This window comes from Phlebotomus papatasi, chromosome 1 (assembly GCF_024763615.1).
Source record: "Phlebotomus papatasi isolate M1 chromosome 1, Ppap_2.1, whole genome shotgun sequence".
NCBI classification, from domain to species: domain Eukaryota; kingdom Metazoa; phylum Arthropoda; class Insecta; order Diptera; family Psychodidae; genus Phlebotomus; species Phlebotomus papatasi.
Genome location: NC_077222.1, coordinates 42,717,119 through 42,734,446, shown reverse-complemented (window position 1 = coordinate 42,734,446; position 17,328 = coordinate 42,717,119). Strand labels below are relative to the sequence as shown.

The window sequence follows — 17,328 nt, the reverse complement described above, 5'->3', positions numbered from 1 at the left end:
GAAAAAATTATTACACGTTTTCGAAAAGGTAATGTGAATTATCCTTAAGTCGCCTTTTGAAACTGTCTGTGGTGGGGGGGACCTAAGTCGGTATCTCTAAGAATTTAATCTTTGATCTAACGATGGCTGAACGAACAGATGAAAAACAGCCTAAATATCCTAAATATGATCCTTTTGGGGGTGAAGGCATAAGCTAAAATGCCCTTACTCGACCGGTGTCCTCGATTCGACCGGTGGGTCAGTTTTTGAATGTTTGATGGTCAATTTCTATGAAATTATCACTGATTCGTATTAATTATGGAATAATTAGCCTATTAATGTTAGATCATACGCTAAATATTATAGCAAGTAATAGCAAATATAAATAAATTGAATAAATAATTCTACCGGTCGAGTGAGGGCACTTTACCTTATCTGTTTCTCTGCCATATCACCACTTCCGATAATCGGTATTCAGCAAAGATTTTAGTACAGTAAATTGATCTAGCCTAGCTCTATTAAAATCTGTATTTCCTATTTTCTTGTATAGAAATGAACGCACAAAATCGAGTACCATCGTCATCGATCTCCGAATCACCTTCACTGGCTAATCTGCAAAACAAGGCAAACAGGGATCAGCAGTACTTGGCTGTGAGGTGCAATCAGGGCAGTAATAGAAACAGCAATTCAGCGGATTCGGGAAGTTTTAAGGCCGAAGGCAACGAGTACATCGAGGACATTTGTCCATATGCAACGTTCCAGCTCAACAAACAAACCTACAGCGAAAGTTCATATAGTGGAAATGTCTACAGTGGACCATATCATTCCGTTCGAGGTTCCTTCGTCTATCACGACGTCAAGACGGACAACTATCACGTGAGTTATTCAGTTGACGAATTTCCCCTTGATTCTAAACTGCAAATTTTATTTATGTTTTATTGCAGAGCAAAGAGCCCGAATACACAAAAGTACGCCGAAAAGGTGGACGGTTGAGGGATCCTCATTCGGAGAGTCAAGGTTTGTCCTTTACTAAACTAACATTTTTTTATAGCTTTTTTCCTTAATTTGATTGTTTTCATTTCTCATTGGGCTTCCTGGTAGTTGCTTGACTTTATGATTTTCATAAAATTTTTTAATTACATTTTATTTTGTGTAGTTGCAAAATTCTCATCCTCATCTAAATCATCAGACACTAAATAGTGAAAGTTGTTTCCAATTGGACAAGTTGATTTTTAAATCAGAACCTTATTATTACAAAAGAAAAGAATCATTAAAATAATAAATTGAATAGAACCATTATTTATGTATCCGTCTTAAATTGGTAAAATGAAAAAAAATGGGAGATAAAAAAGTCAAAATTTTTGTAGAAGAAATTTGAAGAGTTCATTGAGAGAACTCGACCTCTTTGATTTTTTTGTTATTTGTGAAAGAAGAAAAAAAACAGTTCTAAAACAAAATCAAAAGTACCATCATTCAGGCAATTGTCTAAAATCATCCAAATACATCAAATTTTAGAATCGGACAATCCAGGTTCAACAGATTCCGAAGTGAGGAAAATCTTAACGCTTCACATACCAATTACAGAATACGACACCTTGGGCTCCGAATCCGACAACGAATTGACCTCTCGGGCTGTCAATCAAAAGAAATATCGACCACAGAGAGGTAAAACTTTCACACCCTCATCACTATCATTCTCGCCATTATTCTTCATATTCGTTCGTTTTTTTATTCTTTTTTATTTCCACAATCACACCCACAATCATTCTATATGTGTTTTTTGCCAAAATCATAATGTTTGCTGTCCAACTGACAAAAAAAAGGAAGAAGAGAGTATTCCTCTTTGGAATAGCAATGATTGACCAATAATAATCCTCCCAAATGTCATGAAAAAAAAAGAAATTGAAGAACGATTCTCAGACGTTCTCTAACAAGATTTATTTTAGGCTAAAATTGATTCACAAGATGACGAATAATTTTTTATATATTTTTTTTTATTTTGGACCAATATAAATCACACATCCCATCATTGCAGCTCTTTTTTCTTTTAACCATTTATATAGTGTCTTTGAGAGATATTTTGATATGGTTGATGGAAGGTGAAGGTGGTTAAATTGAATTATCCATGTCTTTTGGCACAAATCTCTTCCTACTCTCTGCCCCATACAGATTCTCAGGATGAGACATCATCGTCATCGGAAAATTCACCCTCGAACATATCAACAAGAAAAGCTAAACCACCCTATTCAGCACGAAAGGGCGCCAAACCCGCGCAAAATCTACCAAAGAGACACGTTCGAAGTTCTAGCGGCTACTCAAGTCACAACGAGGAAACGACATTCAGGTGAGACATCTACAAAACACTTCTATCTGCCACTTTACACTATAAATTGGACAAATTCCCTTAAAACATTTCTTGAAAAAAAAAACAGAAAAGTATATCTATGAATTCACTCAAAAGATACGCAAACCAATCCAAAAAAAAAGAAATCCAGTTGAGAAAAATAAGAAACTACCCTGAATTGAAGAACAATCTTTTCTCTTCTTATTCAAGCATCAAAAGAACTTCACACCTCAATCCTCATGATCTCTCTGCTCATGATGAGCTCTTTAGATTCTGAATGTAAGTCAATGACAATATTTTCATCTCAAGCACCCTTTTCTTCTTTTCACTTCTTTTGTCTTCAATCTCGCAAATTGCTCGCAAAGAATTTCCTTTCACACACAAAGTTACTATTGTACATGGAATGCTGAAAAATTCATGAAATGTTCTTTTACAAATTGAAACATTTGAAGTAATTGCTCTTCTGGATTATTGAACTATACGTTGTACTTTCTAAATTGCTATAAAAAAAACCCTCCATCACGCAAATATTTCACATAGAGAATTTTTTGAGGAGTTCTTCAGAGTTCGCTTTTAATAATAATACAATATAGAATACTTTAATAAAACAAATTGATTTTTAAAATCTATATTTTGGAAATATTTGATTTTTCTAATAATTTGCACTAGAAATGTGTCTTCAAATATCTTGAGAATCAAGAAGATAAACTCCCTCAAAGTGCGTCAGGGGCATTTAGCAATTGAGATAAACAAATTTCAAAAACATTTCAAGATTTTCAGTTAGTAGAAGCTAAACAAAGAAATGTAAATCAATTGCCTTGAATAAAATTTGTCCCTCCTTTTTAGCCACTGATGAAGGCGCCTTGTAGCGTCGAAAGCTTCGGCAAAAATATTCGTGTTTTCATGTCCTGAAAGGATAATCACCCCTGACACACCCGGAGGGAGTTTATCTCCTTAATTCTCAAGATACGTCTTACGTCAGTTCAATGTCTTCAAATAGTTTGAAAAATCATTCCTCATTCACGTGAGTGTAGATTTATAAAACAAATTTAAAAGTCTGATAGATTTTAAGTATTATCAATTTTATTATAAATTACGTAGCGAAAAAGTACTCTCCCTTCGAACGTTCATGTTCATACCTTCGAATAATGTGAATTTTCTTTTAGTTTTCCTAAGAGACTTACACATTTCTATTAAATATTAGTTAGCTTGTCATCAATTGTTGTTAATTCCATGACAATTTATTGTAAATCTCTTACGAAAAACAAAAGAAATTCACATTATGCGAAGGCATGAACGTTCGAAGGGAGAGCACTTTCCCCTATATTGGAAATTTTTGGTGTACTTGCGAAAAATGGATTGAGTTTTTGTATCATGTGAATGAGGCCTTAGAATTACCGGAGTCCTTAATGTCTATATAATGCATGAAAAACAGTTGATTTTAACATTTTAATGTGAAAAGCAAAAAACAAATGAGCAGTGCAAAATTAATTTCGACCGGTAAAATATTAAATTTTGGTCAGAAAATAAACCTGAATCATAAAAAATATTTTGTAATTGCAGTTTGAGGTAAAATGAAAACCTCTATATTTTTTTCTTTGGCAAAACTTGCATGAGAATTTCCATGGTTTTTAATCAGGAAAATTTCATGAAATTTCATGACATTTTCCTGACCTAAAAATCATAGGGAAAAGACCAAATGCTTCATACGTTCCCAAGCTTCGCAATGACTAAATTTTTCCTGTTTAATAAATGTGAATCATCGCATCCATATTTTAAAAACTAGGGGAAAGTGCCCAGTTAAAAAAAATTGTGAAAGATGCATCAATCACAGGCACTATACCGACTTATGACCGATTAAGTCCGATGCAATTGGGTTGGAAATTCAAGTTATTTAAAACAAAAATCCAAATTTAGGCAAATCGGTTGAAAAATAGGCCCTCCAAAGTGGTTTGGTTTAACTTTGATATTCGAAAATTCTGTATCGAAATGGTATCGAAATCCTAGGTGTCGTTATCGAAATAAACAGAATAAACTAGTTTTGGAGGGGTAGGAGGGGAAAAATAAAAAAAAACTACTAGATAATGTTGACTTTTAGGGGGTCGTCAAAGAGCGGAAGTCGATATCTCTTACCGTTTGGCCTCTATTCGTATCACAAGTTGAAAAAAACTGGATTAAAATGCTCTGTCTTTGAGTTCGAGCAGTAAATATATTGCGGAATCACATTTATTTAGGAACATAGGAAACATTGTGGTATCTTTTTTTTCCTTTTTCCTTACTTTTGTTCGAATTTGCGCATTGATTGCAATCTCAGTGATGGCAACACGAAAATCCCATGATTTTCAAGCCATTCACTTACCTCGACCCTTTGCTAACTTCTCACGCTACCCACTATCCTGCTCTGAACCATTTATAAATTCACAATTAAAATTTATGTAATATAAATTATGTAAATTCTGTGATTCGGTCTGAAGCGGGGTTTCCGCCGTTTACCCGTGGAGGCTGTTGTGAAGACGGCGGCGGCCGCCGCTCGAGTACCAGCGTCAGGGTAGGGGTGGGTTGTGGGTTCTTAATGGTATGGGGCGCATTGGGCTCGAGTGTATGAATAAATAAATAAATAAAATAAATTTAGTCATTACAAATCATGGGATCGTAGAGAGCATTGGCACTTTTCCCAACCGGAAGCATATTCTAAATTGAACATTGATCGAATTCGGTTTTTTATTGACCGAATACAATTTTGTACTGCTCATTTGTATTGTGCCAATGTAAAATAATCATCTTTACCTTAAATTAACAACAAGTTGCATAAACTATATATATATACAATGACCAAGATTTACGGCCACAACATTGTAACGCGATCTTCAGCATAGAAGTTTAGTTTAGCCCGGTTTCTACAATGCTGTTTTCAAATTTCTAAAGTATTTAATTCTTCTAATATTTCATAAACTGATTTATTACCGATCACCTCAATATTTGACCATAATTAAGTATAAATTAATGTAAATAAATTTCTAATAAAAATCAATTATCAGTTCAGACTTGTCCAATATTTCAAGACCTTTCTAACTTTCTTACTTGTTACAATTTGTTAAGAAATATGTACGTTTTCTAGAATATTTGAAAACTTTAACCTGTTAAAACTTTTATAAGGATTATGAAGAATAATTTAAAGTAATTTCCGTTATATGTACAGTACAAAGCTCTTATTGGATTCTTTTACACTATTTGAGTCGAAAAAAGTCACAATTTAATCACTAATGTGCTATGATCTTATAATTAGAAAACCAGATTAATATTTAGCTAGAGATAACAAAGTTCATTTTAATAAAAGTCGATTTTGTAAAGTCAAAACAAGTCAATTTTCATTTATTGTATTTTGAGTTCTTCGTTATTCAAAGAAATTGCTTAATGTATTTAAATTGAATTACGAACTTCTACTTGAAATCAATTTAATGTATGCATGTGCTAAATATTTAAATATTATTATATTTCTTTTAATTTTTTGTAACATAAATAGCTTCATATAGCTTTCATATTAATACCCTTATGTATAATTTACAACACCCTTGATAAGTTTAATGTTGAATAACAATTACATAATATTAAGCTAACACTTCAAGCGGTTTTACAAGGAAGTGGCGATAAATATAATTAAGCTTTAAACAATACGAAAGTTCTTGTTTAATCCATCATTTGCAACAAACAGTTTTCATCTGTTTCCGGCACTTTCTAAAATTTTATTTAAGTTTTTATAAACATGTAAGAGAACAATAAGCTTATTGGTTAAAGACTTTTGAACGTATTCTGCCAAAAAATTTTTGAAGCTGACTTCTTGTTAAAAAAAATCTTTTAAATGTAATCAATCAATTTGAATTAGCCATTTCTCTGATGCGCTTGATGTTCATTTAAAATCATATAATTCTGTAATAGGGTAAAATGAGGTAATTTGGAACCATTTACAATTTGGAACATTTGAGATTTTCGATTTTCACTGTTTTAGAGATTCAAAAGGAAGAAATGTCATCCTTTTCTTCTTAGTTTTCTCTTTGCTCATCTGAAACTGTGAGAAAATATCAAGTGCCCCAAATTATAAATGGTACAAAACCCTACGAAATCAAGTCGTAATCAATTATGAAACTAATTAATATATATTTCTTTGTTCTACATTTGCTTTTATTTTCGTTTTTATTTAGCCAAACGATAATATAGACTTCAGACCTAGACTTAGTTTAACTTCCTTAAATTCTAATCAGTCAAGTTTATTTTTAGAAAATTTTAATTGGGGGTTGGGTGTTAAAGGTAAATGATCCACCAGATTACTACAAAAAAAAACCTATAAAATTTCTGGGTACCTAAGATTTCGAGACTTTAGAGAACTGCGGTAAAGCTCTAGTCTGAAGACCTCTCAACACGTGCTTCAGAATAGTGGTTAAACCCAGTCCCGAATGTCATGGATTTCCAACCAACAAGTAATTAGAGGATTTTCCAATATTTGTTTGATCAACTACATTTGATGTACAATTCTAAGTAACAATTTACTCAAAAATCTTGCTGGTTAAAAAAAGTAGAGTAGTTAAGCCATATAAGAATAATAAATAAGCTTCAGATCTCAATCCCGTATAAAGCTCCAAAAAGACTAGGGGTTACGTGGGTCGAAACCCAATATTTTGAAAATCTATTTTTTTTTCTAATACATATGTTTTTCAGCAGAATATGTTTTTAATTTTATTTAAGTTCTTAAACATTTAAACTTAAAAACATTTAAACTGTATTATCTGAAATTTTCATCTAAAAATCTTAAAAATTCAACTGTTGGGACATGATTTTCGGAGACCTATTTTTGAAAAAAACATACCTTTCCGTGGACAAGATTTTTCAGAGTAATATTCATCTGGCGTCAAAAAACTAAAAATCTTATGAGGGCTGATGAGTTAAATCCGCACTTGATCGGTTACATTTTTTTAAACGAAAATGAGATTTTTTACAGAATTTTGTAGATAAAAAATACAATTTTCGGAATATTTTTCACCACTCAAGTACGAGTTTAACTCATCAGCTGACAGGAAATATTAAGTTTTTTTTACGTCAGATGAATATACTCTAAGAGAGAGATTTTGTCCACCGAAAAGTATGTATTTTTCAAAAACACGTCTCCAAAAATCAGGTCACAACAGAATTTTTAAAATTTTGCAATGAAAATTTCAAAAAATATGATTAAAATATTGCATCTTTATTTAAGAGCTCGAAATTTCCTTTTTTATTTTGTTGAGAAAATATGTCCAGTTAATATCCAGCAGTTTACTTTAGTCTGCTGACCCACGAAACCCCTTGAACTTCCTCAGTATATTTTATTCTGTAAATTTTGGCAGTAAAGTATTAGCCCAAACTACCATACAGTGTGGTCTAAGGCCCTAATAACTCAGGTTGATTTCCGAGAAAATTTAGCTTGTAAAATTCAGCAATAAGAGATTAGGTGATGAAAATTTATGCAAAAGAACTTCTAATCGATGATCGTAAGCCCTCGGTGTATGACCATTTGGGAAAAATTTTTACGGAAAAATTTTACAGGCTAAATATTCTAGAGAACCAGCCTAAGTAAGTATATTTGGGCACTTAGGATAACGGATTAAAGGTCTTTGAACAAATTCCTTTTTCTTGATCCTTTACCACAAAATTTTGCGGGTTAATAATATTCTCAAAAATCAGTCTCGAGTCTATTTGGGGCTTAGAACTGTAATGAACTGAGGCTGATCCTCAAGAATATTTAGCCTATAAAACTTTGTAAGATTGATAAGATTAGGTTAAGGAACTTTCTACAAAGGGCATCTAATCGGTAATCCTCACCTCAGCCCTCAGTGTGATAAATCATACTGCAAAATTTTACAGGATAAATATTTTCAAGGATCAATCATAAAGCGAAATCAACTTTTGATCTTCTGAAACTCCTTCCAATAATCATTTCAACAGCATATTTCCTTTAAACTAAATACCTATAGGGTAAAGTGATATAATTTGGAATTAGTGTTACAAGTTGGACAATTCGCCGGTACAACTTGGATAGGGACTTTTTCTTTATAAATACAGTACAAAATTTGTTTTTAAGCACAAGGAACCAAATTATAAAACTAAAGCATTAGAAATATACAAATAAAAATGAAGTACTAAATTTATCAAGACAAAAAGCCCTGTCCGAATTGTACCATTATACCCAACTTGTACCACTTTACCCTATCTACAAGTATATTTGTCTTACGTTTAGAATTTAGAATTTATGTTCATTTATAATGCCAGTGATCCTCATTAATTTCCTTATAATTTTACAAGGTCATAAATTAAATGATTCTTAAATTTTACATTTTTCAATTGAAGTATATTGAATTGGATCTATTTAAAAGATCTTAAAGTTTACACAAGTCTGAGCTGATAAAATGAATCGGTGCTAAAATTTTCTTTTGAAAATTAAATAAATATTACTTCTCTTCCGCATCAGAATAATTTTCAGATTATTTATAAACGAATTTATACATGGTATTAACCTCAATACACATTCAAATAGAAAAACGCGAAGGAAGATACACAAAGTGCTGAAACTTTTGGGTTTGAGCTTTCAGTGAATTTCCCTTCGGCACTGCTTTCTGAATCAGAAAACAATTTCCATAAAATAAAATTATTTCTTCTACCTTATCTTGCAGTATATCGAACTATCCGAATTATTCCGACGACCACATAAATCCACCGCACCATTTTCTGGACTCACCTTCGGGGGTAACCGGTGAGAAGAAGACCAGCCATTCACCTCGAATTCGATCCACGCAGAAGCTCCAACGAGAAGCTTTTCAAATTAATGTATAATAATGCACCACGTATGGGGAATACCTTGTTTAGCCAGAGATTGGGTTAAACGGAGCATAAAGTTATAGAAATTGTTAATGAATAGAGAGAAAACCAGCTTGAAATATGCGAATGATTTTATGACAAAAAATGGAAATAAAACATGTAATATATTAATGAAAGAAAAATCTTTAAGAGAAAAATAAAAAAAGAGGTAGATAGAAATATTTTTTAGCTCAAGTATTTGTTGATTTTATACGTTTTTACTCATATATTTAAACATATATTTTTTAATTATAATACTGATGAATCAATTCTGTAAATAAACTTATTGATCGTATTTAATGCGCTCCTTAACAAATTATAGTTCAATTTTATAAATTGATTCATTTGTGAAGCAACCTTTTTGGATGATGGTAACTAGCCAATAAAAAAGAAAGAACAGGAGCTACTTAGGAAAAACATAGTGATGATATATTTATGATTATGACTTGACATATCTTGATAAAAATGGAAGACGATAAATTAAGAATTTTTTGTCGTAAATACAAAAAAACATTCACGTTCCAATACTAATTTATTTAACAGCCAAAAAAAAACAAGAACTGGTAAATATCTAATACACTGATTAAAAATAAACGACTGTCTTTCAATTTTGTAAAAATATTTTAAAAAGAAATAAATTATTGCATAACAATTTAAGACATACTGAATATAATGAAGGAAGCAGGAATGTGCCAAAAAAAACTTTTCTATATGCGAATATAAACAGAAGACATTAACTCATTTTTACACTCAACTAATTTGTCATTCCTTTTGCCATAAACAAAATAATAGCCCAAGAAATAACATCTAGAAATGACAATATAATAATAAACTAATTAAATAAATATCATAAATTTTTTTGTTACACCATGACTCATACACACAAAAAATGGGAAAAGAAAGCAAGTTAAAAATAATAAAAGTGTAAAGGTGCAGAGAAAATATTATAATAGGAAAAAAATATAAAAAAAATTATTCATATATTGAACATATTGAAAATTTTAAAGAAATATAAATAAATGTGCTGAAAAATGAGGAAAAAAAATAGAAGGTTGGTTCACAATGAGTTCTCAGCGAATTTGAGAAAGGAATAAACACTTTAATTCATTTTACTTTTAATTAAATCACTTGAAATGCCTGAGAAGCCAAAATTATAAACAAATTCTTGTTTTCCTTTTAGGGGAAAGTGCCCATGCTTTACAGGGTCCCAAGCTTTATAATGACTGATTTTTTCCTATGTTTTTCAATAAATATGACTCATTGCACCCAAATTTTAAAAACTAGTAAAAACTATTTAAAATATATTGCGGAGTCACATTTATTCAGAAACATAGGAAAAATTTAGTCATTATAAAGCTTGGGACCGTGCAAAGCAGGGGCACTTTCCGTTATACTAAAAAAATAATACTTTTGTTTTGATCATTTACATACCAATTTTAATTTTTACTTATTAAAATTATTATATACTGACCAAAATATAGCAGCCAAAGGCAAAAGCCTTCAAATTCGCTTTTCATTTTCAAAATTGCTACATTGAGAGAAATCCGAAAAAGTTAAAATAACATTCCGGAAATGTTAATTTTACCCTGCAGTATTGATCCAAAATCGGTGTAAATATTACCCTTTTCAGGTGGATTGGGGGTTAAAGTTAACCTTTTTCATGTTAATTTTACCCTTAAAAAAGGTGTAAAATTAACATTAAAAAATGTTGATATATTTTTACACCTAAAAAGTGTTAAAGTTATAAGGATAAAAAGTTAATCGCACCCTCTTTTTTTTCTCAGTGTGTATAGAGCCTTAACTCCCATGTCCTGTGAGGCTCTAGACTCTAGACAAACTGGCAAAGCAAGAAAATTCTAAATTTGACCAATATGAGGAAGACTTGGAACTAAGCCAGACGATTTTGAAAAAAGAACGACTTTTTCTAAGCTGCCCCATTCTCCAATGCTCACCGGTTCCCAATCGTTCTAACAAATTGGTTGTTTTCATCAGCAAGATATGTAGATTGTTTTTAAATCCATAAAAATATAAGTCATTAAAATTATATTATGATACTTGCTGAAGGAAGTTCTATCCTATAAATAAGTTATTGACGGTTTCAATTCCGATTAGGGGGAAGTGGGGTACCTTTGAAAGTGGAGCACCTTTGAAATTGGGATTTTTCACCTATTTTTAAATAAAATTGAGACTAATCGGGATATATTTTTGATTTTCAATGTGTTTGTGCAGCTAAATTTTATAACGATAAGGCTCAATTTTATTAAAAAAAAATAGGTGAAAAGTCCCAATTTCAAAGGTGCCCCACTTCCCCCTACTTTAATTAGTACGGGATTTAACTTTAAAGCCTTCAGAGCAAAGGGAATTTGGACTTGTAACAAATCTATACAACAAATGCAAAGATAAATATTTTTGGTCAGTTAAATAAAATTCAGTAAAAACGGGAAATCGCTCATACAATATAGGTTCATAATTGATTTGGTTAGTTTCATTTAAAAATAGGAGAAAAAAGCTCTATTTCAAAGGTGTCCCAATTCAAATGTTCTCCACTTCCCCATATCTCAAAAATTTAAAAAGTTACTTGGACCTATTTTTAGATCACTAAAAAGTTTTATAACTTTTTAAATTTCTTTTTCCAAACAAAATATCACATTTAAATTTTTTCGTTCAATTCGTTCGACTAAGTTCGATTTCCGAGAAAAAATATTGCAATATTTTTTAAATGTTATGAAATTCTTTTCACTACACTGAGAGAAATCCGAAAAAGTTAAAATAACATTCCGGAAATGTTTATTTTACCCTGCCCTATTGATCTGAAATCGGCGTAAATATTATGCTTTTTAGGTGGATTAGGGGTTAAACTTACCCTTTTTTATGTTAATTTTACACTTAAAAAGTGTAAAATTAACATTAAAAAATGTTGATATATTTTTACACCTAAAAAGTGTTAAAGTTATTAGGAAAAAAAGTTAATCGTATCCCCGTTTTTTTCTCAGTGTAAAAGAATATGTAAAACTTTAGATGATATTAAAAAAAACAACTTTAAGCACAATCAAAGATAATTTTACAAAATTTAAAAAAATAAAAACTAAACAAGGCTCAAAATCACAATAGAAACCAGTCAAAGCAGTAACCGTTTACTTTATAAACCTTAACAAAATAATTTCAGCTCTGTGTATGGAAAAAGGAAAAGTGTCTCGGATAGAGGAAATATGGTATGTTGTCCGAGACAATCAATATTGTCCAGGGTTAATTTTTGGCTCATAATGCTCGTGAATATGATCTCAGAATTGAGTTTTTAACATTATTGAGAAATTTACTGAACCAACCTGTATGCTGTAAATCTTCAGAAATTATTGTGAATCAACCTAAAAAAAATGCGCGTGAAATTTAATTTCTATCAAAAGCAAAAACTTTTAACCCTCCTAACTTCTTCAAAAGAAATTCCAGAAGAAAAAACCATTGTAAAATTATAAAGTGATTTTATAGCAGATTAATTCATAAATTCCATGTAAAATTGTGATTAGTTAATCGATAGTGAATGATTTGTTGCCATGAACCTTTTTTTGTTCCTCGAGATGGATTTTTGAGAAAGAAAGAAAAAGAAACTCGACGAAGAAATGATAATAAATGTTAATCGATGAAGAGAAAATGCAAATGTTTTAATCAATCACATTTATTACAATGCAGTAATTTAAAGTTTTTTTTTCACCTCCTCTTCTGTCCTCAATATATGTATATAACATCGAAAAAGTTTAATAAGGGATTCTTGTTCATCGAAATTTATCCTTTTTTTTCCTCTTTAGTTTCTTAGGTACATAATTTACACATTCATTATAGAAAAAAAGCTATAAAATAAGAATATCATCTTTTTCTTTACAATTTCTCTCTCACAAGATTCTCACACATTCACTCTAAAATAGTTTTTTTTGTTGTTTGATCCATAGTAATTGATTTTACACATTATTACAAAATAACAATTGATTTTTTAATTTTTTTTTTAATTTTTACTACAACTACTTTCCCATCTCATAATTTTTTTCTTCAAAAAAATCAGCATTTCTGTGTCCTTAAACACTATTATGTATAGAGAAACAAATATCAAAATATTGAGAAGCAAGAAATGCTCATTTTTCTGCTGATTTTTTTTTACTTTTTGGAACTCGTTTTCTTTCTTGCAAAAAATTGGCCACTCTGTCACGTTTTTCTTTTTTTTCCTTTGTATGATTTTAGATTTAATATTTAATCATCCAAACGAGGGTAAAGAGACAAGAATTTCTTCATATTATACATCAAATTCTATGGCAGATCAAATATTTTCCTCTTCATTAAATCTCTTTCTCTCCTCATAAGGATCACACTCAATTTCTCCTTCATGAACTCCTCAATGCCGGGGAAAAACAGTCGGAAGAGACAGGTTTTTATTATGGTGGCAAAAATCTCTCCCCCCAAGAACTTCTTTTTCTTCCTACTTCTTTTTTTTTTCTCATCTTCTTAGAACATAATGGGTTTATTCTTGCACTGATCCACAACGTATTGAGTGTAACGTTTGAGGAACTTTGGATATTCTTTTTTGTACACAGCACGTAAGACTGTGGCTGGTGCCCAACCCCCAGGATTCACCACTGAACAATATGTTATCTTACATGATAAATCTTTTCTGGAGATTTTACCATTCACTGCCGCTGCTGTTTCACTAACGTACGTCTGACAATATAGTATCACGGTTAAATAGATACGAACACACTTTCCCGTATTGGCTGGCTAAAGAACATAGAAAGAAATAAAACACCAAAAAGAAGTAAGAAAAACAGAATTTTCCTCGAAAAAAAAAAAGAAATTCCAATATATTATGCATAAGATTTTTACCGGATAAGTTTCATGTTCTGTGGAATGATTGCAGACAATCCAGGCATCATGAGTATCTGGATCTTCACTACCATCCGACACCCTACGCATATGTGACCAAAACAGAGCATCACGCTGACTAGCCGGCCAGATGCGTTTGTGTGTCTGCAGAAAGACCAAAGTGTCTGGCGAGATTGTCTCCAAAATGGTCATATTCTCCAGAGTAGCTGTGTTTTTTTTTCAATTCCAATTTGTTTTATTGTTCAAAGACAAATAGACACACAGAAAAAAAAAGAACCAATTAATTTCACAAATTTCTCCACTGATAGTAGATAAATATTGAGAGATAACACACGAGACGAATTGTTATCACAAAAACACAAAAAAAAACAGAGACAGACACCAAAAGGTGGAATTCAAGCAATTGCCATAACGAAAAAGTGTACAAAAATAGAAGCAAGAAGCATTTGGAGATATAGATAAAAGCTTAGTGCAGGAAAGTCAATTAATTTTCAATTAAGTCAAGTCATGCATGTTTCTTTTAGCCATTTAACTAAAAAAAAAAGAGAAAATAATTGAATGGTGCGCTTTCTTCCTAAAATAATATTTTTGTGATATTAAAAGCAATATTTTGTTAGCAAATATTGTTATTTGAGGATTGTAATACGAATGTGCCTCAAAAAGAAGGTAAAATCAACATGTTATTTATATATTTATTACAAATTCACAAATTCCGAGATATTTTCTTTTAAAAGAACACTCTTTATTTTAGTATTTTAGGAACTATTTTTACAAGCATTTCGAAACGATTTATGAATCACATAAAAGACCCAATGGATTTCTCAAAAGATTATAAGGGTCACATGTGTAATAAAAAATTTCTTTTCATGGAAAAGGGGTAGCAAAGCGTTCTATGTTTAGCGAAATGCTCGAACTTGCGACTGATATAACTCAAAAGAACTCTCGCGTCATTTACTTTTTACCGGTTCATAACGGATTTGAGCTGATTTAAAAATCACTCAAAAGATCGTTCAAAATTGCTTAGAAGTAATACATTTCATCCATTTGATTATCGAATAAAAAGGGATGGCAAAGCGTCCCAGGCTTTGCGAAATGCTCGAACTCGTAACTTAAATGCTATACCTGAAAGGTACTTTCGCATCAATTACCGTTTACCGGTACTCAACCTATTTGATTCGATTCATAAATCACTCAATAATTCCACAAAATCGTTTGAAGATTTATAAAAATTATATTTGAACAAAAATTACTTATCGGTAAATAACCGGTTCATTACCGCTTCACAACCGATTTGAACAGACTTATAAAACACTCAAAATATTTCCCAAAATATACCTCAGGAGTAATTTAATTGAATTTCGTATAAAAAATATTTATCGGTTATGAATCGGTTCATTACCGATTCAAAACCGATTGGAACCGATTCAGTTTTGTCGGAAATTCCAAAACCTTTCCAACGAGCCCAAACATGACCCCATTCGCTTGATAAATGCGCTCACTAGTGTCTTTTTAACTTTTGACCTTGAAAAACTGTTATAAGGAATGATTCAACGGTATTTTCATATATACATATATTTAACTTAAATATGTTAAATACATATATTTAACATATTTTCGGGCAATCCCAAACACAAAAACATGGTTTTTTCGGGTTCCAATCCCAGATTCCTTTCCGAGATACGGGGTCCCAAGATTATGCACCAGGATTAAGATTTGTGAGCTAATTTGTAAAATAATTTTTGAAATATACCCCCTAAAATGTGAGCAAATCTTTTTAAGCATTAAATTTGAAATGCACTTCAAATGATCCATTTTCGCTGAAAACAGCCCTAAAAATCAACTCCAAATATATTTTGTATACTTCACAGTGTGCCTATAACTTATTAGAGAGAAATCTTCTGAGCATATAAATGTTCTGGATGCATGAAGACATTTCGCGCGGTTGTCTTTGGTACCGAAAATGTATAATCCCAGGACCCCGTGTACGCTTCTCAAAAACCCATTTTTACCTTTGACCTTGAAAACCGTTATTAGAAAATGATTCAACTGTATTTTCGTATGGACGAAATATCCACGTTTACGTCTTTACATCATCCCAAAAGAAGACATGATGATAGCACACACAGAAAAATGGAAAATTCCTAAACAGAAACACCCAGGAATTTAATTTCAAATCCCATCCAATGAATGCCAATGCCCTAATTCTAAATCCTTGATCATTTAGTTTTAGTTGCAATTTGCAAATCTGTAGACATTTTTCATTTTCCAGCCAATGCTGAACTTAAGTTCCCGATCTCTTAACTTGAAAGAGCTAGGGATTCTAGCCCATTTCTTTCGCTCAGAGCTTCTAAACTTTAACGCCTCGGGGATTCACGTCCAATTTAAGTTCCCAGGACCTTATATATTCTTAAATTTAGAGTCAAAATTTTTCTGTGTGCATATTTTCATAGGAAATTTATTCCTCAACACCTTTGTAAAACACCATTTTTTCATAACTGAACGATAAAAATGATTTTCAAGCTATTTTAGACACATGGCATTGACGTTTTTTTTTTGCCGTGAGACATCATAAATTGTTTCGGTTTTTCTTACTTTTTGCTCCATACCTTTTGTTACTTTTTACCCCAAGTGGTCGTTTTTAATAAAAATATTTCTTGAGAGAAGAATCTTTGTAAAATTCTAAAATAGATAGCGGCTTCGTATTCAAAGAATCCAAGTAGGAAATAATCATCAGTGCATAAATTTTGAATAATAAGTAAGTAATAACCCCATAGCAAAAGAAAGCGGAATAGGAATAACAAGCGAAAAAATCCTCGGAATTTTCCACTATTTGCCTTAAAAAATTCCATATGAATTTTCCATAATACGTTCCAAGGAAAATTTAATGGATTTATGCTGGATTTTTCATATAGAATACATCCATGGAAATGCTCGTGGAATTTATGCGGATTTTTCCACCAAAATAAAATGGAGAAAAAATTAAGCTGTCACATGCACCTCGTGATTTTACTTCCGAATATTAAAGAAATAGCAAAGATTACGAGGATTATAATATGTTTTACTAAATCAGCAATAACGAATTAACACTTTGAGCAATAAAAAAATATTTTGTAAAAAAAAATAATTTTTTCGAAAATATTTATTAATTAACATAAAAACAGTATTATTTTAGGTTGGCGACCTATTTAATGTAATCACTTCATTATTATCTACACGAAACGCAGCATCGCATAATTAATTATATTATAATTGCCACA

General features: G+C 31.2%; 2 protein-coding genes across 5 annotated transcripts in view; one reads left to right on the top strand and one right to left on the bottom strand.

Moving 5' to 3' along the window:
- The window catches only part of LOC129799292 (cell adhesion molecule Dscam2), a 163,136-nt gene extending 150,282 nt beyond the window's left edge, over positions 1–12,854 (top strand). The window contains exons 16-21 of one of the 2 annotated variants that reach the window (XM_055843036.1): positions 530–855; positions 924–996; positions 1,495–1,644; positions 2,149–2,323; positions 2,534–2,602; positions 9,022–9,087. In XM_055843036.1, the coding sequence (XP_055699011.1) occupies positions 530–855; positions 924–996; positions 1,495–1,644; positions 2,149–2,323; positions 2,534–2,600 (791 nt within the window). In that variant the 3' untranslated portion in view covers positions 2,601–2,602; positions 9,022–9,087. Of the gene's footprint in view, positions 1–529; positions 856–923; positions 997–1,494; positions 1,645–2,148; positions 2,324–2,533; positions 2,603–9,021 lie in introns of both variants that reach the window. The other variant, XM_055843035.1, reaches the window with a different exon arrangement.
- An 8-nt stretch (positions 12,855–12,862) lies between these two features.
- Positions 12,863–17,328, bottom strand: part of LOC129799295 (ceramide transfer protein) — a 59,919-nt gene continuing 55,453 nt past the window's right edge. For all 3 annotated transcript variants that reach the window (XM_055843040.1, XM_055843038.1, XM_055843041.1), the window contains 2 exons: positions 14,072–14,277; positions 12,863–13,966 (listed from right to left, as the gene is read on the bottom strand). In XM_055843040.1, coding sequence (XP_055699015.1) covers positions 13,697–13,966; positions 14,072–14,277 — 476 coding nt within the window. In that variant the 3' untranslated portion in view covers positions 12,863–13,696. The remainder of the gene's footprint in view (positions 13,967–14,071; positions 14,278–17,328) is intronic.